Genomic DNA, 24,754 nt, shown 5'->3' on the forward strand with positions numbered 1-24,754 from the left:
GGAGGTTCCCGGGCCAGGGGTCGAATTGGAGCTGCAGCTGCCGGCCTACACCACAGCCACAGCAACATGAGATCCGAGCTGCACCTGCGACCCACACCACAGCTCATGGCAACGACAGATCCTTAACCCACTGATAGAGGCCAGGGATCAAACACGAATTCTTATTGATACTAGTCAGGTTCTTAACCTGCTGAGCCACAATAGGAACTCATAACCTAGGATTTTATAATTCAACACACAGAAATGAAAAGGTTCCCGCTTCCCTGATGACACTAGCATGAGTCTTACCCATCTTCTCAGGTTCTGGAACTGACAGCCAGTAAGGCCCACCTATCTGCAGACCCCTCCCACTCTCTCCTGCCCTGCCTTAACTGGGCACATGTCCCATTTATCTTGCTTACCTCTTGCCTTAGGCTTTCTGGTTTGAATTTTGGCTGGCTTCAGACCAGGCAAAGTTGGATCCTGAGAAAAATAAGGAGAGAAAAAAAATAAAATGTAAATGAAGTCACAAAATTTTGAATGTAATAGAATAGGATGGTACAGAAATGATGGGTGTACTTAAGGAAGTCAAATTAGGTTCTGCGAGCCTAATACAACTTAAAACAATGACAGCAAAGATAAAAATGTTCATCCTTCTTATTCGATTTGATATTAGTCAATGCAAAGCTCTACGCACGAGAGAAGGAAATAAAGCTAGGCTACAAACATGATAAAAACTGGCAAATTAAAAGATAAAAGAAAGGGAGTTCCCATTGTGGCAAAGCAGAAACAAATCTGACTAGTATCCATGAGGATGCATGTTCAATCCACTGGCCGCGCTCAGTGGGTTGGGGAATCTGGCGTTGCCACGAGCTGTGGTGTAGGTCTCAGAGGCAGCTTGGATACTGCGGTGCTGAGGTTGTGGTGTAGACCAGCAGCTATAGCCACAATTCAACCTCTAGCCTGAGAGCTTCCATATACTGTGGGTGCAGCCCTAAAATCAAAAATAAAAGAGAAAGTGAAACATACATTTCAGAACTTTCAGTTTCCATTCCTACAAGTAAGGAGCTGAGAAGTCATAACTGTTCTAACAACAATTTTTTAAGCTGAACAGGAGTTCCCACTGTGAAGCAACAGGATTGGTGGTGTCTTGGGAGCACTGGAACACAGGTTTGATCCCTGGCCCGGCACAGTGAGTTAGGGTTCCGTCATTGTAGCAGCTGCAGCTTTGGTCACAACTGCAGCTCAGATCTGATCCCTGGCCTTGGAACTCCATAATCTGAGGGGCAGCCAAAAAAGAAAAAAAGAAGGAAAAAAAAAAGGCTAAACAGTGTGCAAAATCAACATCTTTTTTTGGATCCAAAAGACACAGGGCAAACCTCTGCCCTCGAAATTGAAAATACAGAGGCAAATATATATTGGCTTACCAGAGCAGACTCAAAAGCAGAAACTACCAGGAGAACTATTGCCAGGACAAGAAAACCTCAATAGTAATAAATGAATTACTCAGTTTAGACAAGTCTGAGAGACAGAGATACCCAGTCATGGGGCGGTAGTGGGGGGCGCTTCCAGACTTTTGTGAGTTTTACACCTCTGAAAGCCCAACCAGATTCTCCCAGAAAATATCAGAGAAAAATTCCTTCATGCTTCCAGCAGGGAGAGGGGAAGGGGAACCATTCTGAAATACACCAGAGTACTCTCTTCTTCTTAACAAGGCTTGCCCTCAGGAGAAACTAGTTAACCAGAACCTAATCTATTAGAGTGTGAACAGAGCCTTTGGGTCTGGGCAGTAAGGAAATAACCACTATAACCATTCTGTCCCACCTAAGGGGAGGAAAAAAAACTACAAATACTGGGAAGTTCACTGTCTAAAGGAATAGGTCCATTTACAGACATAGACCTAGAACACTTCCCCTCCCTCAAACCTTCCCAGCACATTACTAAAGATATATTTACAGCAGTTCCTTTTACTTGGTACATCATGGCTGTCAATCAAGAAAAAACTACAAGGCACATCAAAAGGCAAAAACACAACCTGAAGAGACAGAGCAAGTATCAAACCTAAACATGAAATGGGTATCTCAACAGAAACCTTCAAAACTGAACATCAGGAGTTCCCGCTGTGGTGCTACAGATTAAGATCTGACATTGTCTCTGCGGTGACACCAGTTTGATCCCTGGCCCAGTGGAGTGAGTTAAAGGATCTAGCACTCCTGCATCTGTAGTGTAGGTCCCAGCTATGGCTCAGATTCAGTTCCTGGCCCGAGAATTTCCTTGCGCCATGGAAAAATTGCCATAAAAAATTTTTTAAAAAACCTGAAAATCAAAGAGCCCAAAAATTGAAAAAAGAAAAAAAATGAACACAATATCCAATGATTGTAGGACAACCACAGAACATATAGATATATGTAACTGGAATACCAGGAGGAGAAGAAAAAGAGAAAGGAACCAAAGAAATATTGAAAACAAAAATGACTGAGAATTTCCCAAATTAATGTCAGACACCAAACCAGAGATCCATGAAGTTCAGAGAACACCAAGAAAGAGAAATGCCAAATAACCACACCACAGCATTTTTCAAACTACAAAAAAACAAAGATAAACTCCTTAAAGAAGATTTAAAAAAAAATCTTATATGATAAGCTAACAAAGGGAAGAAAATGGAATCATATAAAATGCTCAATCAGGGAGTTCCTGTCATGGCTCAGTGGAAATGAATCCAACTAGGAACCATGAGGCTTCGGGTTCAATCCCTGGCCTTGCTCAGTGGGTTAAGGATCCGGCATTGCCGTGAGCTGTGGTGTAGGTCGCAGACGTGGCTCAGATCGGGCGTTGCTATGGCTATGGTGTAGGCTGGCAGCTGTAGCTCCAATTAGACCCCTGGCCTGGGAACCTCCATATGCTGCTGGTGTGGCACTAAAAAGCAAAAAAAAAAAAAAAAAAAAAAGCTCAATCAAAACTACAAAAGAGAGGTAAAGAATGGAAAACAAAAATAGGAAGAAAGCGGGTTCCCATTGTGGCTCAGCAGGTTATGAACCCGACTAGTATCCACGAGGCTGTAGGTTCAATCCCTGGCCTTGCTCACTGAGTTAAGGATCTCGAGTTGCCATGAGCTGTGGTGTAGGTTGAAGTGAGTTAAGGATCCTGAGTTGCTATGGTTGTGGTGTAGGCTGCCAACTGCAGCTCCAATTTGACCCTAGCCTAGGAACGTCCAAATGCCACAGGTGCTGCCCTTTAAAAAAAAAAAAAAAAGAAAGAAAGAACAAGGGCAGCAAATAGAAAACAGTAACAAATACTGTAGATATAAATCCAACTGTATTAATAATTACTTTGAATTTAGACAGTCTAAATAAATGTCTAAAATGACCAATTAAAAGGCACAGATTGTCAGAATGGATCAAAAAACTAAGACCTAATTATATACTGTCTATAAGAAACCCACTTTAAAGACATATATAATGTATATATAATAAATGGATGACAAAAAATATACCATGCTAACACTGATCCAAAGGAAGCAGGAGTAGCTAATGTATTAATTTCAGACAAAGCAGACTTCAAAACAATGAAAGTTAAGGAAGAAGGGCAGTACATAATGATAAAGGGGTTAATTCTCTGAGAACACATAACAATCCTAAGAGTTTATGCAGCTCACAATAGAACACCAAACTACATGAGGCAAACAATGACAGAATTGCAAAGAAAAATAGTTGATTCCACTATCATAGTTGGAGACTTCAACACCCTTCTATCAGAAATGGACAGATCCAGCAGGCAGAAAATCAGTAAGGACATAGCTGAACTAAACACCACCACCAATTAACTGAATATGATTGACATCTTTAGATTACTTCATCCAACAACAGAGTACACCTTCTTCTCAGGCTCATGTGGAACATTCACCAATATTGACCACAGTCTCAGCCATAGAACACAACTTAATTTTAAAAGAATAAAAATCCTATTATATCTGCTCTCAGATCCCACTGAAATTAAACTGGAAATCAATAACAAAAAGGTAACTGGAAGGAGTTCCTCTGTGGCTTAGCAGGTTAAGGACCCAGCATTGTCACTGAAACAGCTCAGGTCGCTGCTATGGTGCAGGTTTGATCCCTGGCCTGGGAACCTCCACATGCCACAAGCACAGCCAAAAAGGAAAAAAAATGGAAACTCCCAAAACATGTCAATATTAAACACCACACTTTTTTTTTTCCTTTTTCTTTCACCCCCACGGAAGTCCCCAATCCAGGAATTGAATCCAAGCCCAGAGCTGCAACCTTCACCACAGTTACAGCAACACAGGATCCTTAACCCACTGCACAGGGCCTGGGATGGAACTAGGCACCTCCACAGAGACAAACCAGATCATTAACCCACTGTGCCACAGCGGGAACTCCAAACGACACTTCTAAATAACACATAGGTCAAAGAAGAAATCTCAAAAGAAATTTTTTAGTGTGTTGAACTAAATGAAAATGAAAATACAACTTACTAAAATTTGTGAGATACAGTGAAAGCAGTGCTTAAGGGAAATTTATAGCATTGAATGCATATATTGGAAAAGAGGAAAGATCTAAAATCAATCATCTAGGAGTTCCCATTGTGGCACAGTGGAAATAAAGGGAAGAAATTATACCAATTCTGGAGTTGCCGTCGTGGCTCAGTGGTTAACGAATCCAACTAGGAACCATGAGGTTGTGGGTTTGATCCCTGGCCTCGCTCAGTGGATTAAGGATCCAGCGTTGCCATGAGCTGTGGTGTAGGTTGCAGACGTGTCTTGGATCCCGCATTACTGTGGCTCTGGCGTAGGCCAGCAGCTACAGCTCTGATTAAACCCCTAGCCTGGGAACCTCCATATGCTAGCCTGGGCCCTAGAAAAGGCAAAAAGACAAAAAAAAAATTATACCAATTCTCTATAATCTGTTTCAGAGACTAGAAGCAAAGAGAATATTTCCTAACTTATTTTATGACTATCATCTTAGTTCCTGTTGTAGTTCTTGGTTCTTACTGGAGCAATTTCAGAGAATAGCAGGTTCCTTTTCTTCACTCTCCTTTCTTCCTTGTATGGATATTAGGATATTCACTATTTTATTTCCTAACTCATTCTATGAGGCCAGCATTACCCTAATACTGAAACCAGACAAAGACAACACAAGAAAAGAAAATGATAAGCCAATATCTCTTAGGAAGAGATGTAAGATGTAAAAGTCCTCAACAAAATATTAGCAAATCAAATCCAACAATGTATAAAAAGAATTATACACCATGAACAAGGGGGATTTATCTAATGCATGCAAGGCTGGTTCAACATTTGCTTTTTTTTTTTTTTAGGGCCACACCCATGGCATATGGAAGTTTCCAGGCTAGAGGTCAAATCAAAGCTATAACTGCTGGCCTACGCCATAGCCACAGTAACTCAGGACCTGAGCCATGTCTGCAAACTATACCACAGTTCATGGTAATGCCAGATCCTTAACCCACTACATGATGCCAGGGATTGAACCCTCGTCCTCATGGACACAAGTTGTGTTCATTACCACTGAGTCACAACTCCTGGTTCAACATATGAAAATCAATTCATGTATTCCATCACATCAACAGGCTAAAAAAAAAATCACATGATCATATCAATAGATGCAGAAAAAGCATTTGACAAAATTCAACACTTATTCATAACAAAAATTCTCAGTAAATTAGGGATACAGCTGAACTTCCTCAACTTGATAAAGAATATCTACAAAGGAGTTCCCGTCGTGGCGCAGTGGTTAACGAATCCGACTAGGAACCATGAGGTTGCGGGTTCGGTCCCTGCCCTTGCTCAGTGGGTTAACGATCCGGCGTTGCCATGAGCTGTGGTGTAGGTTGCAGAAGCGGCTCGGATCCCGCGTTGCTGTGGCTCTGGCGTAGGCCGGTGGCTACAGCTCCGATTCAACCCCTAGCCTGGGAACCTCCATGTGCCGCGGGAGCGGCCCAAGAAATAGCAACAACAACAACAACAATAACAACAACAACAACAACAACAAAAAAAAGAGAATATCTACAAAAAGGCTACAGCCAACCTCATACTTAATGGTGAGAAACTAGAAATCAGACACAAGGCAACAATGTCCCCTTTTGCCACTCCTTTTCTTTTTTTCTTTCTTTTTCTTTTCTTTTTACAGCTGCACCTGTGGCATATGGAAGTTCCCAGGCCAGGGGCTCAATTGGAGCTGCAGGTGCAGGTTATGCCACAGCCATGGCAATACCACATCTGAGCTGCATCTGCAAACTATGCCACAGCTTAATGACAATGCCAGATCCTCCACTGAGCCAAGCCAGGGATTGAACCTGCATCCTCACAGAGACAACACTGGGTCCTTATCCTGATGAGCCACAATAGGAACTCCATCACCACTCCTTTTCAACATCATACTGGGAAGTTCCAGCTCATGCAATAATATAAAGGAAACAAAAAGTATAGAGACTGAGGATGAAGAAATGAAACTGTCTTTGTTTACAGGTGACATGACTATCTATGTAGAAAATCCAAAAGTAACAAATAAAAACTCCAGCAGCTAATAAGCAATTGTAGCAAGTTTGGAGGACACAAGATTAATATACCAAAGTTAATAACTTTTCTATATACCAGCAATAAACAAGTGGAATTTGATATTTAAAAGCACATTTAGGGAATTCCCATTGTGGCTCAGCGGGTTAAGAAACTGACATAGTGTCTACGAGGATGAAGGTTCCATCCCTGGCCTTGCTCAGTGGGTTAAGGATCTGGCATTGCTGCAAGCTTCAGCATAGGTTGTAGATGTGGCTCGCATTTGGTGCTGCTGTGGCTGTGGTGTAGGCCAGCAGCTGCAGCTCTGATTCAACCCCTAGCCCAGGAACTTCCATATGGTGCAGGTGTAGTCCTAAGAAAAAAAAATATAAATAAAAAGCACATTTATGGAGTTCCCCTCATAGCGCAGTGGTTAACGAATCTGACTAGGAACCATGAGGTTGCAAGTTCGATCCCTGGCCTCGCTCAGCAGGTTAGGGATCTGGCGTTGCTGTGAGCTGTGGTGTAGGTCGCAGACGCAGCTCGATCCCGCGTTGCTGTGGCTCTGGTGTAGGCTGGCGGCTACAGCTCCGATTCGACCCCTAGCCTGGGAACCTCCATGTGCCGCGAGTATGGTCCTAGAAAAAGACGAAAAGACAAAAAAAAAGAAAAAAAGCACATTTATATACCATTTATATTAACACCCTCCAAAAATTAAATACTTAGGTATAAATCTAGAAATATATATACAAGATATACATGAGGAAAACTACAAAACTCTGATGAATGAAATCAAAGAAAAACTAAATAGATGAAGAAATAGTTCATGTTTGTGAGTGGAAAGACTCAATATTTTCAAGACGTTAGTTTTTCTCAGCCTGATCTATAGAATCAATGCAACTCCAATCAAAATCCCAGGAAGTTATTTTGTGGATATCAACAAACTGATTCTAAAGTTATACGGAAAAGCAAAAGACCCAGAATAGCCAACACAGTATTGAAGGAGAAGGACAAAGTTAAAAGACTGACCCTACCCAAATTCAAGACTTACTGTAAAGCTACAGTAATCAAGACCGTGTGGTACTGGTAAAAGAATAGACAAATAGATCAATGGAAGATAAGACAGAGCCCAGAAATAGACTCACATCAACAGAGTCAGCTGATCTTAGACAAAGAAGAAAAAAGGCAATAAAATGGAACAAAGATAGTCTTAGGGTAGGGACTTTGCCCATAGTACGCAGAAGTTCCCAGGCCAGGGATCAAATCTGCTCCACAGAAGCAACCTAAGTCACAGCAATGACAAGAGAGCCTTAACGCACTGAGCCACCAGGGAACTCTCACAAAGATAGACTGGTTTTTTTGGTTTTGTTTTGTTTTTTTAGGGCCGGATCCTTAATCCACCGAGCGAGGCCAGGGATTGAACCCACAACCTCATGGTTCCTAGTCAGATTCACTTCCACTACACCATGATGGGAACTCCATCAGTTTTAAATAAATGCACCATTCTGGTAGGGGATATTGATAATGTGGGGCAGGGGGATATGGGAACTCTTTGTACCTTCCTCTCAATTTTCCTTTGAACCTAAAACAGCTCTTAAAGTCTTTAAATATGAAAAAAATCTATATTTCATATGCATGAAAACACTCAGGAAATAAAATAATGAATATCCTAATATCCACACAAGGAAGAAAGGAGAGTGAAGAAAAGCAACCTGCTATTCTCTGAAATTGCTCCAGTAAGAACCAAAGAACTACAATAGGAACTAAAATGATAATCAAATAAGTTCTAGAGTTTCCATTGTGGCTCAGTGGTAACAAACCCGATAGTATCCATGAGGATGCAAGTTTGATCCCTGGCCTCACTCAGTGGGTTAAGGATCTGGCGTAGCAGTGAGCTGTAGTGTAGGTTGCAGATGTGGCTCAGATCCCATGTGGCTGTGGCTGCGGTGTAGGCCAGCAGCTGTAGCTCCGATTTGACCCCTCCCCTGGGAACTTCCACGGGCCACCCCCTAAAAAAATAAAGTTCCTAGAGATGTGAAATATTAGACTGAGTAAAGAGGAGACTCTCCTTCCCCAGAAACCCCTAAGAAGATAAGACCAGCCAGTCAGGATGACCCTGAGGCAGGGGCCGGACAGTTCCTTAGTAAATATAAATCCGGAGTTCCCATCATGGCGCAGTGGTTAACGAATCCGACTAGGAACCATGAGGTTGCGGGTTCGGTCCCTGCCCTTGCTCAGTGGGTTAAGGATCCGGCGTTGCCATGAACTGTGGTGTAGGTCGCAGACGCGGCTCGGATCCTGTGTTGCTATGGCTCTGGTGTAGACCGGTGACTGTAGCTCCAATTGGACCCCTAGCCTGGGAACCTCCATATGCCGCAGGAGTGGCCCTAGAAAAGGCAAAAAGACCAAATAAATAAATAAATAAATATAAATAAATCCATGCTAACCAGATGCCCTACAGTAATCTCCTAAAAGGAATCCCCAAGATCAATCTTACTTTTTTCTCTTGCTCCTCCTCCACTTCCTCCTCCTCCTCCAACTCTGACTCTTCCTCTTCCTTCTCCATGCAGGAATCTGAACTGTTAGCCCTAGAGAGCATTAAGTCTACAACAGGAATAAGAAGGAAAGGCTAAAAAAATTATCCAATAAAAAAATTGATTCATTAGTGGAGCTGATTCCAAAGAATCAGTTTTCAAACTTTTTCATATCCAAGTGGTATTTTCTCCATAAAACACGATCCTAGATCATGGTTCCACCCCTTGCAAAGTCCTGTCACTATGCAACATGCACCCTCCCTCCTTACTCTCTTTTCTCCTCCACTTCTCTCTTTACCCCTCTGTCTATCCATACATCCCAGATACTTGGTCAATGGCATCCATGGAGAACCTCCCATTATAGAATTCAGAACTAGGCTGATGACATTAGATACACAATAAAGAAATGTTTAAGTTGCTGCCTCATGAAGGAATTCCTCTGAGCCATCTCTAGTCCTTAACTCCTACTTATCCTACCTTTTCCTTCCCTACCATGGTCAGATCCACTGTATCGGCTCCAGAAACCAAACAAATTAACCCGCTCCTGAGGGAACCAAGAAACAAAGGCATTATCCACTACTCTCCCAGGAGCTATTTGTGCTTTTTTGTTTTCAAGATTTTTTTGTTGCAGAATTTTTATACATATTCCACACCATTTTCACTTTAAATTTCACATTAGGGAGTTCCCGTCATGGCTCAGTGGTTAACGAATCCGACTAGGAACCATGAGGTTGCGGGTCTGATCCCTGGCCTTGCTCAGTGGGTTAAGGATCCAGTGTTGCCATGAGCTGTGGTGTAGGTCGCAGGCGCGGCTCAGATGTGGCGTTGCTATGGCTGTGGCACAGGCCAGCAGCTACAGCTCCGATTAGACCCCTAGCCTGGGAACCTCCATACACCGCAGGTGTGGCCCTAGAAAAGACCAAAAAAAAAAAAGGAAAAAGAAAAATAAATTTCACATTAGGTTTATCTATATTTTTATGGCGATTAACCAGTATAATATATTACATTATAATACATAATATTATTATTATTTCTTTTTCCAGTTTGTTTACAGTTCAGTTAATAACTGGAAAGGGGAAATGCACTATTTGTAGTTCTCTGCCCCACCCAAAGGCACAATTTGAGAGTAAAAACTGACTCCACATAAAAGAACGGGTAAGATACATACAACTGAGACCTGAAATTAAACAGGAAAGTAAGATGCTCCCTACCACAAACTGACTCTGCCTGGGCTTAGAAAAGATCCCATTTGTCCAAATATAAGGAAACGAATGGACAATTTAAGGAGTCAAGGGAATCTGGCCTGGGAAGAAAAGACTAGTAGTTTTAAGATCAACTATAACGGATAAGAACAAGCCAGTTTTCTATAGTAGGGGATGTATGGTTCGCTTTGTGTCCCAAGTCCCAAAAAGGAGCAGGTATGTGATCTAAACTCTCCCACCTGAATACTGATCTGCTCTGCCTCTTGAGCCATCATCAGGGCTGCCCCAAGTTTCTGGCTGCAGTCCTTATTCCTGCACTTTTTCTGAAATAAAAGGAGATTAAAGTCAATGATAAATATTAGCTGTGAGCTAAGGTGTAGGTCGCAGATGCAACTCGGAGTCTGTGTTGCTGTGGCTGTGGTGTAGGCCGGCAGCTGCAGCTCCGATTGGACCCCTAGCCTGGGAACCTCCGTATACTGCAAGTGCAGCCCTAAAAAGACTATGCATATTTTTTTTTGAGAGGTGACCCCAACATACTGCTACTCACCAGACGTTATCTTTACATCCATTTCCAGTTTCTGGTACTGAGATGATACTTCTATTCTTCATCTTTTGAGTTTAGAGACACAAACCCCCCTTACATCCAAATAAAACTTTCATCAACTTCTAGCAATATTTTCAACCAACATTTTGGTTTCCTCTCCAAAGTAAAGCCCATGGAAATTTTTAAAGGCAAGATTAAAGGATTTCCAGTGATTGCACTTCTAAGCTTCTCACAAGTTTCTTTAGATCCAGATGTTTGATTTAATACTCACTACCTGATTTTTCTAAGGTCCCAGAGCTTCTGGGCCTCTGATCATTTGTAAGGCTAATCCCCCAATTATAGGAAGAAAATATTGTTTCATTAACTATCCTGCTGCAACCCTGGTAGAAAGAAGAGTCCTTCACGAATAACCACACCCTTGCATATTTGGTTAGACATGGGACTTTCTCTAAACACAGCTTCCCCTAGCACAGTCAGGTTTAATAATGGGAGATTTAGTTTTTCAAGTTCCCTGTATCACAACTGACCCCGGAGAGTTGCTCACCACTCCAGCTAGCTCCGGGGACAGCTCCTGGAAGTTCTTTAGCATGTTGACTGGGATCCAAGCACGAGAGACTGTTTCTCCAAAAAATGTCACGTGGTACTTGGACTGAAATAAAAGATGGTTCTGTTACGGCCTCTTGTCCTCCTCCATGCTTTGGCCCTCCAGCCAGAAGGGGTAGGAGAAGAACTTAGGATCCACAAGGAAGGGAGTGCTGGGCTTCATCCATTCCCTTAAACCTGACCTACCTACCCCACCTCACTCCGCTGTTCTTCCATCCAGACCTCAAGACTAACCAAAGCATATTTATCAAAAACATAAATGTCCTGACAGAACATACTAAATCAACTATAAAAAAATTTAAACCACAAATGTCCTAATAATGAATAAATATTTAATTAAGTACAAGTTTATTTCCATGTTTGTCACTCCAGCTAAGTATCTGTTTCTGCTCATGTCTGCTGGCTATGTTTATACTTCTAACTCTGCAAATCTGTTAGGATGGATTTGTTCATTACTTTGACCTAGCCACCCTGAACCAAGAAAACTCACCGGTAGGGAATCAAGATGAGAAGCAAAAAGAAAATATTCCCCCAGGTCAGGATCAGATTCTACCATTCCTGGCCACCTGGAGAAGACAGATGGGTAGAGGGGACAGAAGGCGGTTAGATGAACAGAACACAAACTCATCGATATACATGTACAGAAATCAGCAATGTGTTTAGCAAACAAAAGATCCCCAAAACAGAACCCCCTGTAACTCCCCACAGTGGTCATTAACAAATGACTGAAGTGACTTCCATCAATGTACAAAGAACCCCAGGATTTTCCTAGTAAAAGTATCTTATTGTTCTAGGTCTTCTGGAAACTTCAAGAACAAAATCTTCTGACTAGTGACATCTCCAAAGAAGAAATTATTCCACTCTTCCTGGTTCTCTTTACTTTGTACATCTCTCAAATCTCAATGTATTAAAAAAAAAAACTTGGAGCCACTTTCCTCTTTCTACCCATTCAGAGTAGAATTGTCTGACCCTTTTTCCCAGGAAGATACACCTCCACTGTGAAACTGCTAGAAAACGTGCTCCTGCAAAGCCTCCAAGCTTGATACTTTAGCTTCTCCCCCACCCTGTGAGCTCTATAAGGCAGGTACCACTTTCATTATAAATGCTTTACATTTCCATCCCCCTCCTTACGGATTCTACCACTCCCAAGTTCATGAGGGACTGCCATGGGCCCTACCAGGGGTAACCGTATTGCTTGGCCCAGATGATGGATCCTGGGATATAGGAGGCATAGGCCACATCACTTTCATGCCCTGTCCAGGTCTCCTCAGGGATATCACAGCGATTATACTCTGCGTCTGCCAAAACAGAGGAGGAAAGAAGGGAAGGAAAGCGCCTCATAAGGTGAAAATCTGGATGAGGGCAAGGAGAGGACAAGCAGAAGCTGGCATATGCATCAGGCAGGCCCAAAAGGACACCTGGGAGACCGGCATGGAGGAAGAGTAACGACCCTTGAAGGAAATGCAGCTAGAGGCAGCGGAAGCAGGAGTGTTGCCTCGTTATGCTCTGTAGCAAGTGATTACAAACTTCTGCCTATACCCCATATGTCTGACCCTGCTCCCATCAATGTACCATCACAAAGGTAATTTCTCTGAGGCTTTTTTCTTGTCTGTAAAAGAGTTGAGCTAGACTAGATAATCATAATCTCTTTCAAGTAGTTTCAAACATTCTAGAATTCTAAGCCACTGCATCTCTCTCATCTGCTTTTCTCCATACATCCCATATCCCTTCCTACCCACCTACCCAATACCAACAATCTAATCAGAATGACAGAGTCAAACCAATGCTGAACAGGATGGAATTCACTCAGAATATATGTTTAGATTCTAGGACCCTCCACCCAACATAACTCTTCTCTTTCTAGAAGAAAGGCTGTTTTCTTCAAGGCCCCCCCCCCTTTTTGTGGTCTTTTTGCCCTTTCTAGGGCTGCTCCTGCGGCATGTGGAGGTTCCCAGGCCAGGGGTCCAATCGGAGCTGTAGCCACCGGCCTACACCACAGCCACAGCAACAAGGGATCCAAGCCGCATCTGCGACCTACACCACAGTTCACGGCAACACTGGATCCTTAACCCATTGAACAAGGCCAGGGATCAAACCTGCAACCTCATGGTTCCTAGTTGGATTCATTAACCACTGCGCCACAACAGGAACTCCCTTCTAGCCCTTTTTGCCTGATTCATTCTGATATATCAGGAAGATCCTTTCCTCTCCTCCAAACACTAACACAAGGACACCTGGAATTATAACTATAATTCTGTCATATTTTGGGGGGCTGCACCCATGGCATACAGAAGTTCCTAGGTTGAGGATCAAACCTGTGCCTCAACAGCAACCCAAGCCATTGCAGAGATAATGCCAGATCCTTAACCCACTGTGCCCCAGCAGAAACTCCTATTTTTGTCATATTTAATCTAAAGTATGCAAGCAGAGAAAGAAAGGAAGGACCAATAAAAACTGATTTACAAAAAAAAAAAAAATTTCTACTCCACTCTACCTGTATTCTGGTCACAGGACCAATTATCTGGAAGAACTGAGGGGTCAATGTTCCCACGTAGCCGCCTCCATTTCTCACAGTTTGGAGAGGAACACTGGACCCAGACTAGACACTGATCTGTCACAGGAAAAAATATGAAGTAAGAGACTCAAAAATATGTTCTTCCTTCTTCAATTCAATTAAAAACAATATACTCCCCACCACTGCATCCCTGCCGGAATCACATAGCCTTAGAGATCAACTAGTCCAATCCCTGACTTATAAATGGGAAAACTAAAAGCTCAGAGAAGATAACAAGGAGTTCCCGTAGTGGCACAGTGGTTAACGAATCCGACTAGGAACTATGAGGTGGCAGGTTTGTTCCCTGGCCTTGCTCAATGGGTTAAGGATCCAGCGTTGCCGTGAGCTGTGGTGTGGGTGGCAGATGCAGCTCGGATCCCACGTTGCTATGGCTGTGGTGTAGGCCAGTGGCTACAGCTCCAATGAGACCCCTAGCCTGGGAACCTCCATATGCCACGGGAGCGGCTCGAGAAATGGCAAAAGCCAAAAAGAGAGAGAGAGAGAGAGAGAGAGAGAGAGAGAGAGAAGATAACTAACAGCTGAAGATCAGTCTAAATTGGTGGCAAAGCTGAATTTAAACCCAGGTCTCACATCTCAAGCTTTCTTTCACACCATGCTATCATCTCCCCTGCCCTCAAGGCAGAAAGGAGTGTTCTTTGTATTGACAGTTCTTTAAAAGGTTGCCTGGCATCCTTCTGGCTAGTGCCTCATTCTCTGCTGTCATGTCACTACTAAAAGTACTTTTGAAGGACTAATCAGCACCTCTTTTGCTCATAACATCCAGAGTTCCTATTTGAATCTCAACAAATTAACCTGTCACCAAATCACTAAATTGCAGCCCTTGAGACCTGAGTTCACTCCCCTCCAAAAGACAGGTCTAAGCCTGTTTACTTCAGGCCCTGCTCAAAGGCCAAACATGCCTTTTATCCATTATCTTCCAAATTTTCTCTATCCCCCCATCTTCTAAGTTGACCCAACGCCCCCCACAGCCTCTACTCGCTCCCTCCCAAACCCTTCCACTACATTCTTTGGAATTCCAGACAAAAGCAACAAAAGTCCACATATTGTCAACCTCTTCTCTGAACCTCTCCTCCTTTTTGAAACCTGGTGATGCACTAATGACAAGGCCCCAACCCGACCCCTGCAGCCCTCTAAGTACAGTCTGCTCCTTCTCACATACCCCAGGCCAGAAAGTGGGGTCAGCATCATCCTTGCTCCCCACTGATATTTAGTACCTTCCCTCCTATAAAAACCCTTCCTCCCTTGAGGTCCATGCTATTGGATTACACTGCCTTCTCATCTCCCTCATAAAGATGTTGGCATCTGGCATCTGGTTCGGTCTCCTCCTGTCCACCTCCTGCCCTCACACCTTTCCTTCACCTCAGGAACCCACTCTCATCCTGCATGCCCCACCCAGTCATCTGCAGAGACCTCACACACCCCTAAACACACTTATCCAAACATCCCTCTCTGATAAAAATGCCCCATTCTTCTACCTCACCTGCTCAAAAACAACCACAGCAACTTTCACTTTGTCTAGATCTCCAATCCTACCTTCCTCTCAATCTAGTAGCAACCTCTTCACTCTGTATTTACACAGATTTATTACCTTAGATTCTTTTGCTGATATCTTTAACTCCCTTCCCCTCTGTCCTCCCTCCCTCCTAGCTGGCAAAACACAACTCTGAATGAACCCACTCTGCCTTTTCTGTCCCTATACCCATTCAGTGCCTGTTGCTAGAGAACAATAACATAATCAGGCACATAAGTACATTTATATTCATAATAATCATCAATCAATACGTTTCTCTACTAAATTCACTATCAAATTCTACCTTAAATGCTGAAACACACAGGAGGCCCTCCATCTCAGTGAAAAGTGCCACTCAAAGTTTTGGATGTTTATGGAGGTGACCTGGCAAGACTAGAAAAAAAGAGTGGGGAAAGGGCCAGGGACCTTAAAAGTGAACAGAGGAGTTCCCGTCGTGGTACAGTAGTTAACGAATCCGACTAAGAACCATGAGGTTGCGGGTTCAATCCCTGGCCTCACTCAGTGGGTTAAAGGATCCGGCGTTGCCGTGAGCTGTGGTGTAGGTTGCAGACTCGGCTCGGATCCCGCGTTGCTGTGACTGTGGTGTAGGCCGGTGGCTACAGCTCCAATTGGACCCCTAGCCTGGGAACCTCCATATACCGCAGGAGCGGCCCAAGAAATGGCAAAAAGACAAAAAAAAAAAAAGTGAACAGAGATGAATAAAATAAATGGTAGTTGTGAAAATAATGAATATTCATGAGGAAATAAGTGGGGGGAATCATCCTAATGCTATAAAACTAGGTATTTATGGTTTAGGATGAAATTTCCAAGGAATGTTTTTAAAGACATTCAGTTCCTTAAAGTTTCCTTTACATACAACTTAGAAGGTGTGTTTGAAAACTGCGTTTGAGGTTCCTGACGTGGCTCTGTGATAATGAGCACTGATGTCATAGATTCATGTCAAAAGCATTTCAGTTGACTGCTCATTCCTGAAACGCTAGTTTCCTTGGGTTCTGTGATTCTTCATTCTCCCGCTTCCCTGCCCATATTTCTTGCACCTCCCTCCTCAGTCTCCTTTACTGGGTTCCCCTTGTTCTCTGTCCAATCTCCAGGCCTCTAGTGTACATCTGTGCGTCGTTACATGTGAAAATGGATTTCAAGGCAGAAGGGATGAGTGAGCTGGCCTCAGGAGAAAGTGCCGCATGGGGAGTGCAGACCCGTGATCAGGCTTTGGAACCTCAGCTCAGAGACCTCGAATGTTTCAAGAATGAGCAGTCAACTGAAATGCTTTTGACATGTGTCTATGACATCAGTGTTCACTATCACAGAGCCACACCAGGAGCCGTACTGAGCTCCCCGTTCCTGCAGTCGGCTTGCTCTCTGACATCTCTATGTGGATGTCTCACAAGCCTAATGAGCCCAAACCCAAATGCTTGATCTTATCCTACAGAGCTGCTTTTTCCCACCTTCTTTCACATCCAGTCGTCTCTGGCATACCCTCTCTGCTCTCTTAACCTCCCAATATGCAGTTCATTACCAAGTTCTGACAATTTTACCTCCAAAAATCTTAAAACCATCCACTATCTCCCTTTCATCATCCTAATCCATACCACAAAAATATCTAATCCTGGCACTAACTTCCTAACTAGTCTACTCTTGTCTCCCCATACTCAATTCTCCACTTAATCACCAAGGGGATCCTTTTAAAACATCAATTTGGAGTTCCCGTCGTGGCACAGTGGTTAACAAATCCGACTAGAAACCATGAGGTTGCGGGTTCAGTCCCTGCCCTTGCTCAGTGGGTTAAGGATCCAGCCTTGCCGTGACCTGTGGTGTAGTTTGCAGACGCGGCTCGGATCCTGCTTTGCTGTGGCTCTGGCATAGGCCAGTGGCTACAGCTCCGATTCGACCCCTAGCCTGGGAACCTCCATATGCCACAGGAGTGGCCCAAAGAAATAGCAAAAAGACAAAAATAAAAAAAAATAAAAAAAAAAACATCAATTTGATGGTGTCACTTCCCTGGTTAAAACCAACCAGTGGCTTCCCATTGCACTTAAGATAAAATGCTCACTGTGTAACATGGTCTTTGATCTAGTCACTGCTTCCCTCCTTACACTTATCCAGAGCCACTTTTCAGCCTTGCTGCCCTTGCTATCTGAATCCCAATTTACACTGGCTTTCTTTAAGTACCTGCAATATGCCAAACTTCACCTTACATAAAACTCTTCCCCCCAGGAGTACCCGTCGTGGCGCACTGGAAGTGAATTCAACAAAAAACCATGAGGTTTCGGGTTCGATCCCTGGCCTCGCTCAGTGGGTAAAGGATCTGCCGTTGCAGTGAGCTGTGGTGTAGGTCACAGACGCAGCTCGGATTTTGCATGGCTGTGGCTGTGGTGTAGGCTGGCGGTTGTAGCTCCAATTGGACCCCTAGCCTGGGAACCTCCATATGCCTCGGGTGCAGCCCTAAAAGACGAAAAGACAAAAAAATAATTAACTAAATAACTAACTAACCAAGTAAATAAAACTCTTTCTCCTATGCTTCACTCCTAACTTCTACTCTTTCTCCAGGTTTCAGCTTGAATGTTATTTCTGCACAAATGCATTTCCCAAATGGCCAGATCTTAATTAGGTCTCCACCATTTCCTCTCATGACATTCTTTTCCTTCCCTTCACATAACTTAATGCAAATTTTATTCACTGGATACTCCCTTTCTACTTCCTACTGCATGAGCACCCCCCCTCTCTCCTTGACAACTATGAGAAACAGGAAGAAAGGTTCACTGATAGTAAGAGGCTCACCCTGGGCAGCTTTTCCTCCTTTTCACTACAATCACAATTCAGCTCCCTGCCAAAGCGTGAACATCCAACTCCCAGCCTAAAATCAAATCCTCACCCTAATTTTGAGAGTTATAGGAGATGGAACACCAACATCCAGACTATCAGCCTGCCCAGATGAGACTTATACCTCCAGCTCTTTACATTTCCACATCAATACAAGATGAAGAGTGGTTTACTGCCCTAGATCATCTCGTTTGGCACCTGCAGAGTCTTTCTAGAGTTTTCTTTCAAGTGTGTACAAACCATATTATGATTTTATAATCAAAATCATATACATACACACTACATATTAGATACTACATGACTGTTTCTTCCACTGTTCTTTAAACTTTGTGTTCTGTTTTGTTTTGTTTTTTGGTGCAAGCCTGTTTTCCCCCAGACTGTCTACTTATTCAAAATATTAAACATACTAATATATAACTTATTTTATTTCTCATACCAAAATTTCCCATTATTATTATCAAGATTATTTCACACACTGTGTTTATTATCTAACACACTAAAACTGTAAACTCTATGAAGACAAGGATTATCTACTTTGTTTACCACTGTATTTTCAGTACCCAACACAATGCCTGGCACATAATATAAGGCATTAAAAACTATTGTTAAAAGAATAAATAAATCTATATCAATCCTATTTCCCTCCATCCAATCTGAAAAAGCTAAGGTGTCCTTTCTGACTAAAAATAAACATTCTGATTCTCTCTTTTTTTTTTTTTGTCTTTTTGCCATTTCTTGGGCCGCTCCCACGGCATATGAAGATTCCCAGGCTAAGGGTTGAATCGGAGCTGTAGCCACCGGCCTACACGAGAGCCACAGCAAGGTGGGATCTGAGCCACGTCTGCGACCTACACCACAGCTCACGGCAACGCCAGATCATTAACCCACTGAGCAAGGGCAGGGATCGAACCCGCAACCTCATGGTTCCTAGTCGGATTCGTTAACCACTGCGCCACAACGGGAACTCCCTGATTCTCTTCTTATTCACTTTAATCTCTCCCACTCTATAAACAATTTTTCCCTCAGCATATAAATATGTTGATAATATAGAGGTCAAGTGTCTTTCTTTTAAAAGAAAGCTAAAAACAGAAAAATCTTTAACTTTATACCCACTCGCATTGACCATTTTTCCCCTCCTAGTTTTCACATCTAAAAATAAGTATTTATTCTTCAACCAACTATAATCTTGCCATTCACCCTTCCCAACCCTCATGGTTGCCCTAATCAACCTTAATGACTTTCGACATCCATTGAGCATTTTCGAATCTTTATCCTTTTTGAAGTCTACATAGTAGCATTTTTTTTTCTTTTGGCCGAAGCCGTTGCATATGGAAGTTCCTAGACCAAGGGCCAAATCTGAGCCACAACTTCAACCCACTCCACAGCTGCAGCAACGCCAGACCCTTACTTCACCATGTGGGGCCAGGAATCAAATCCAGACCGCCACAGAGACAATGCTGGATTCTTAAGCTTCTGTACCACTGCTGCCAGAACTCCTGTAGTAGCATTTGACACAGCTAAACCCTCCCTCTTTCTTGACTTCTCTCCCCACCTGGTGTCTGTGATACCACGCTCTCCTAATTTTCCTCCTACCTTTCTAAGCTTTCTCTTAGTTCTTAGTTTTCTCCCTGGGCCACTTTCCACTGTTCAACCCTAAATGTTATGTCCCCCTGTGGTTTTTTTATCCACTGTGCTTCTCTTTTCATTCTATACTCTCTTCCTGGAAAATTTCATCTATTCCTATTGATGCAGGTAACTCCCAAATCTGTATTGTCAGCCAAGACCCCCTTCTTGAGCTTTAAATCTTATCACAGACCCCCTAAATCATCCAAAGCTCAATTCATCATCTTCCACTTGCTCTCTCATCTATAGTCTCCACTTCAGATCATGATTCTTCAGTCACTCAGTCACTCATGCCAGAAAATAGGACTGTCCTTGAAGTTCCCTTGTGGTGCATCTGCTAAAGGATCCCAAGTTGTCACTGCAGAGGCTCAGATGGATGCTGTGGTGAGTTCAATCCCTAACCTGGGATCTTCCACATGCCATGGACACACACACACACACACACACACACACAAAAAAAAAAAAAAAAAAAAAAAAAGACTACCTTAGAGGCCTCACTCTTCCTCAGCTCTCATAACAAAAGGTGATCATATATTGATCCTGCCTTCTAAAGATCTCAAATTTGTCTCTTCCTCTTCATTGCTACTCTTTTTGTCTTCTTTGTACTTATTTTTATGGGTCCAGCCTTGCTCCTGCCAATCCATCTTCCATGCTAGTGCCAGGGAAAGCTTTCTAAAATGCAAATTTTATCAAGTTTTCTGGCGTTTCTGTCATGGCTCAGTGGAAACGAATCTGACTAGTAACCATAAGGACACAAGTTGGGTCTCTAGCCTCGCTCAGTGGGTTAAGAATCTGGCATTGCCATGAGCTTCGGTGTAGGTTGCAGACGCAGCTCAGATATGGCATTGTTGTGGCTGTGACGCAGGCCGGTGGCTACAGCTCCAATTCAACCCCTAACCTGGGAATCTCCATATGCCATGACTGCAGCCCTAAAAAGACAAAAAAAAAAGTTTTCCCTGCTTAATATCAATGGTTCCTCTTTACCTTTAAGATAAAATCCAAATTCCTTATCCTGACTTGTAAGGTCCCTTATGATCTAGTCCCATCCCTACAACATCCCACACCCAAAACACCCAAGAACTACAGCCATTAGCCCTCCTCCATGACTCTGCCAATAATTATCACTCTGACCTCCAATTTCATCTTAGTTCACCTGAGTAAATTATACTTCAAGATCTGGCTTAAGCCATATCTTTTTCTTGGAAACTATTCCAGGTCTACTCTATTTCTTGTTGGCCTTCCTCACAAACCTATCTCTCTTGTGGTAGGCTTACATTTGTTCCCTCTGCATTTATTCAGCACCTCCTAAAATGTCTGGTATATGGTAGTCACCCATTAACTATGGATTATATGACTGAATAACTGAATGAATGAAACAGTTCTCTCTCTTCCTCAGCAGCATATATCTAACAAGTAACTGTGAGAGAGAAATTACAATCTTTGCAGAATTTTTTCTAACACCCTAACCCTTACCTCTCTCTCCCACCTTCCATTTTCAAGCCCAAGCAGATTTTTCACACCATGGCTGAACTCACCAAAACCACTTCCCTCTCCTTTTTGTTGGTCCCTGAACTGAGAATGATCCTGAACCACTTTCTTCAGTTGGTCTTTCTGTCTGTGCTCATATCCACTTTGGGTTTTCTCCATTTTCTGATCTGGGAATGCAAAAAAAAAAAAAATTGCATGGTAGGGAGATAAAGAAGAGAAACTTTGTAGATACTACGGGCCAGTGAAAGAAGGAAGAAGAATCACAGCTAAATAGTTTCACATCTTGGGCTGAAAATTCTCAGCATGCCCCCTGTCCCATTCCCTAATTTCACGGAGTAAGTACTTAAGCCAGATGTCAAAGTATATCTGATATACTTACGAGCTTTCTTCTCTCTTTTGCTTAAGGAAAGTCTACTGAATTTCTTCTCAGAGGGTGCAGGATCTGGCTGGCCTGGCTTAGATGTCTTTATCTCAGGAATTATTCCGTCTTCCTGAGAGGCTGAAATCTCTAGATTATGAGGTACCACTACCCTCTCTCTGAAAATAAGATTTTTTATTAAAAGGTAAAAGGGAGGAGTTCCCATCATGGCTCAGCGGTTAACAAACCCAACTAGCATCCATGAGGACTCAGGTTCGATCCCCGGCCTTGCTCAGTGGGTTAAGGATCCAGCATTGCTGTGGCTGTGGAGCAGGCCGGCAGCTACGGCTCTGACTGGACCCCTAGCCTGGGAACCTCCATATGCTGTGGGTGCGGCCCTAAAAAGACAAAAAAAAAAAGGTGAAAGGGAGCAACTTGTAGTAAACTTCTTTTGAAAAAACCCAAAGATAAAAATTAGGACAGAAGAATCACAGGTTCTCGATGGTCTCCTGAGGTCATTTTATCCATCTACTGGCCTGTTTTTCCCAACTCAACTTCCTAAGGTGAGGGAAATCTATAGAGATATGAAAAATGACTAGATAAATAGACAGCTAGATGGATAATCACTTATCAATGTTAAGTCTACCCTATGATCAACTCAACTCACTGGGATAAACTTACCCAACAGCATTTTCATTATCTGGAGTAGAAGTAATTCTTGGTTCCTTGTCTAATTGGGTACATCTTGTAGGCTGGGCATAGGAAGTCTCTGCAAAATCAAGGCTAGATTCCATCCCTCCCAAAACATAAGCAGAGAAGCAATTAAAGAAAATAATCACATTATTTCCAAACTATAAACTTTCATTAAAATATCTCATATTGGTTGCCTTTGGACAACTTACCTTTGGACTTTTGTCACACCATAGAACTTTAAGTTTTTTAATTCTCAGGAAAAACCACAAATCTGTATCCTTCTGCAAGCCTTTCCAGACTGAGCTGCCTATTCAAGGGTAGCTAGGTAATATTCATTTTATTTAGTGTACATAACAGAAACTTTATATATTATGTGTTGTATCATTTATTTCTCAAACTTTCTCTAGGAGCAGAAGTATACCTAAGAATAGCTTAGGTCAAACCACTGTGCTTAGCTTCATGACCTTATGGAGAAGGCCTCAGGGGCTATGCTATAGAATTCCTTATTCTAAAAATCAAATTTCTCTGCACATGTTAAAACAGTATTGGAAACAGAAATACACAAGTGTATGTATGAAAGAACATGTGTATGAAGACTAAGTTCTTCAAATCTGGGAAAAACAATTTGTCTTTTCTAAACAGATCATAAACATATAAAAATAAATTTAAATTACATGGTAAAAATTGAGATGAGGACTTCCTGCTGTGGCGCAATGGGATCAGCGGCAACTTGAAAGTGCTGGGACCCAGGTTCTATCCCCAGCCTGGCACAGTGGGTTAAGGACTGAGTGTTGCCACAGGTGCTGCTTAGGTTGCAACTACGGCTCAGATCTGACCCCTGGCCAGAGAACTACATATGCCGCCAGGTGGCCAAAAAAGGGGGGAAAAAAATGAGATGAGACTATATATTCTGGAGTCAATGTAATCTACTTTTCTAAAAACCTATACCCCCTGTCTAAGGTGGTTTAGCTATAGTCCTGTTTATACATAAAGTATTTTAAAATATTTCAAAGTCCCATCTAATATTTCCTTACTTAGAAAGATGGAGGAAAGGAGAGAAGCCATGAGCTTACTCGACCCCTCAGATAACAGTTTCTTTGCCTAACTGAAACTCTTTCTCTCCCTATGAGCCATACCCAAGCACTCCTGGAGGGACTTTTGTAGCACAATCTGGACAATCTCCTCAAATTCTGCATTGGTGAGACTTGATTTTTCCTGCAGAGAGAGAAAAAGCAGGGGAGAAAAGCAGGGGAGAGTCCTCCTCTCTCACTAGTCAAGGAAGCCTCCTTCAGATGAAGCAGTAAGTTCACAAGGCTGAGAACATGAAGTCAACCTAAGGATTCCATAAATTCTATCCCAGATCTTCTAGGAACAGAGAATTCAAAGAAAAAGAAAAAGTTTATAAGGTCTCTGTCCACTTCTACTCTCACCTCCATCCCATCTCAGCCCCTACCTACCCACTATTTTCTGCTAAAAGCTTTCATCAAAGCATGTTCTACAAAACAAAACAAAACCAAAAAAAAAACATGTTTTACCTCTTTGAAAAGAAAACAGAAGCATCCCTTAAAAGGAATAAAAACTGAAACTACAGAATGAATTTCCCCTGTGGTATTTACCACATTCAAATCTATGTTATAAATATTTAAATGTCTCTTCCGAAATGAAAGGATTCTGTTTGTCCAGGCTGGGTGACAAGAAGAAACTGTACCACTGGAGCTCGCCCCTGTGATTTTTACCTTTTCTTTCTTCTCTGCTTTCTTGTTGTCTTCAGCCTTTCCTTTTATCTCCTGGCCACTGTCTGGACCATCCTCTGTGGTCACTTTCTCCTTCTTCTCTAACCCGGCCTTTTGCAGGCTTGGCGTGGCCTCTGCCCCTGGGGGACTGATCTCCAGGATCTCCTCCTTGGCTGAGTTAAGGCTATAGGGCATCAGGCTACGAAATTTTTGTGCAGGTGGGGCAAAGGTTTTCTTTGCTCCCTTCCCGCATCCTGAAAGAAATTTGATCATCAAATGGAATTTTTGAAACATGGAATCTAACACAGAAACTGTCAAACATTACCCAGTGACTGACCATATCAGATTTATCTGGAGAGAGCTTTTAACAAATTCAGAGTCCTAGGCCTCTCCTTAGCCAGCCCTCCCAGTACCCTATCCTCTCACCCCTGTCCTGAGATTCTCTTGTTTTGTTTTGGTTTAGTTTTGGTTTTGGTTTTGTAGGGCCATACCTGCAGCATATGTAAGTTCCCAGGCCATGGGGGTCAAATTGAGCTACAGTTGCC

The 24,754-nt window shown here is 42.7% G+C and overlaps 1 protein-coding gene across 5 annotated transcripts in view; it reads right to left on the reverse strand.

The window, feature by feature from the left end:
* Window positions 1–24,754, reverse strand: part of ZCWPW1 (zinc finger CW-type and PWWP domain containing 1) — a 33,115-nt gene that overhangs the window by 1,444 nt on the left and 6,917 nt on the right. For 3 of the 5 annotated variants that reach the window (XM_047779677.1, XM_047779679.1, XM_047779680.1), the window contains exons 4-16: window positions 24,213–24,463; window positions 23,613–23,691; window positions 22,465–22,552; window positions 21,805–21,962; window positions 21,473–21,592; window positions 13,883–13,999; window positions 12,566–12,686; window positions 11,879–11,954; window positions 11,330–11,434; window positions 10,481–10,564; window positions 9,517–9,583; window positions 9,003–9,109; window positions 402–462 (exon numbers count right to left, since the gene is read on the reverse strand). In XM_047779677.1, the coding sequence (XP_047635633.1) occupies window positions 402–462; window positions 9,003–9,109; window positions 9,517–9,583; window positions 10,481–10,564; window positions 11,330–11,434; window positions 11,879–11,954; window positions 12,566–12,686; window positions 13,883–13,999; window positions 21,473–21,592; window positions 21,805–21,962; window positions 22,465–22,552; window positions 23,613–23,691; window positions 24,213–24,463 (1,434 nt within the window). Of the gene's footprint in view, window positions 1–401; window positions 463–9,002; window positions 9,110–9,516; window positions 9,584–10,480; window positions 10,565–11,329; window positions 11,435–11,878; window positions 11,955–12,565; window positions 12,687–13,882; window positions 14,000–21,472; window positions 21,593–21,804; window positions 21,963–22,464; window positions 22,580–23,612; window positions 23,692–24,212; window positions 24,464–24,754 lie in introns of all 5 variants that reach the window. The other 2 variants (XM_047779678.1, XM_047779681.1) reach the window with 2 other exon arrangements.

Source organism: Phacochoerus africanus, chromosome 5, assembly GCF_016906955.1.
Source record: "Phacochoerus africanus isolate WHEZ1 chromosome 5, ROS_Pafr_v1, whole genome shotgun sequence".
In the NCBI taxonomy this organism is placed as follows: Eukaryota; Metazoa; Chordata; class Mammalia; order Artiodactyla; family Suidae; genus Phacochoerus; species Phacochoerus africanus.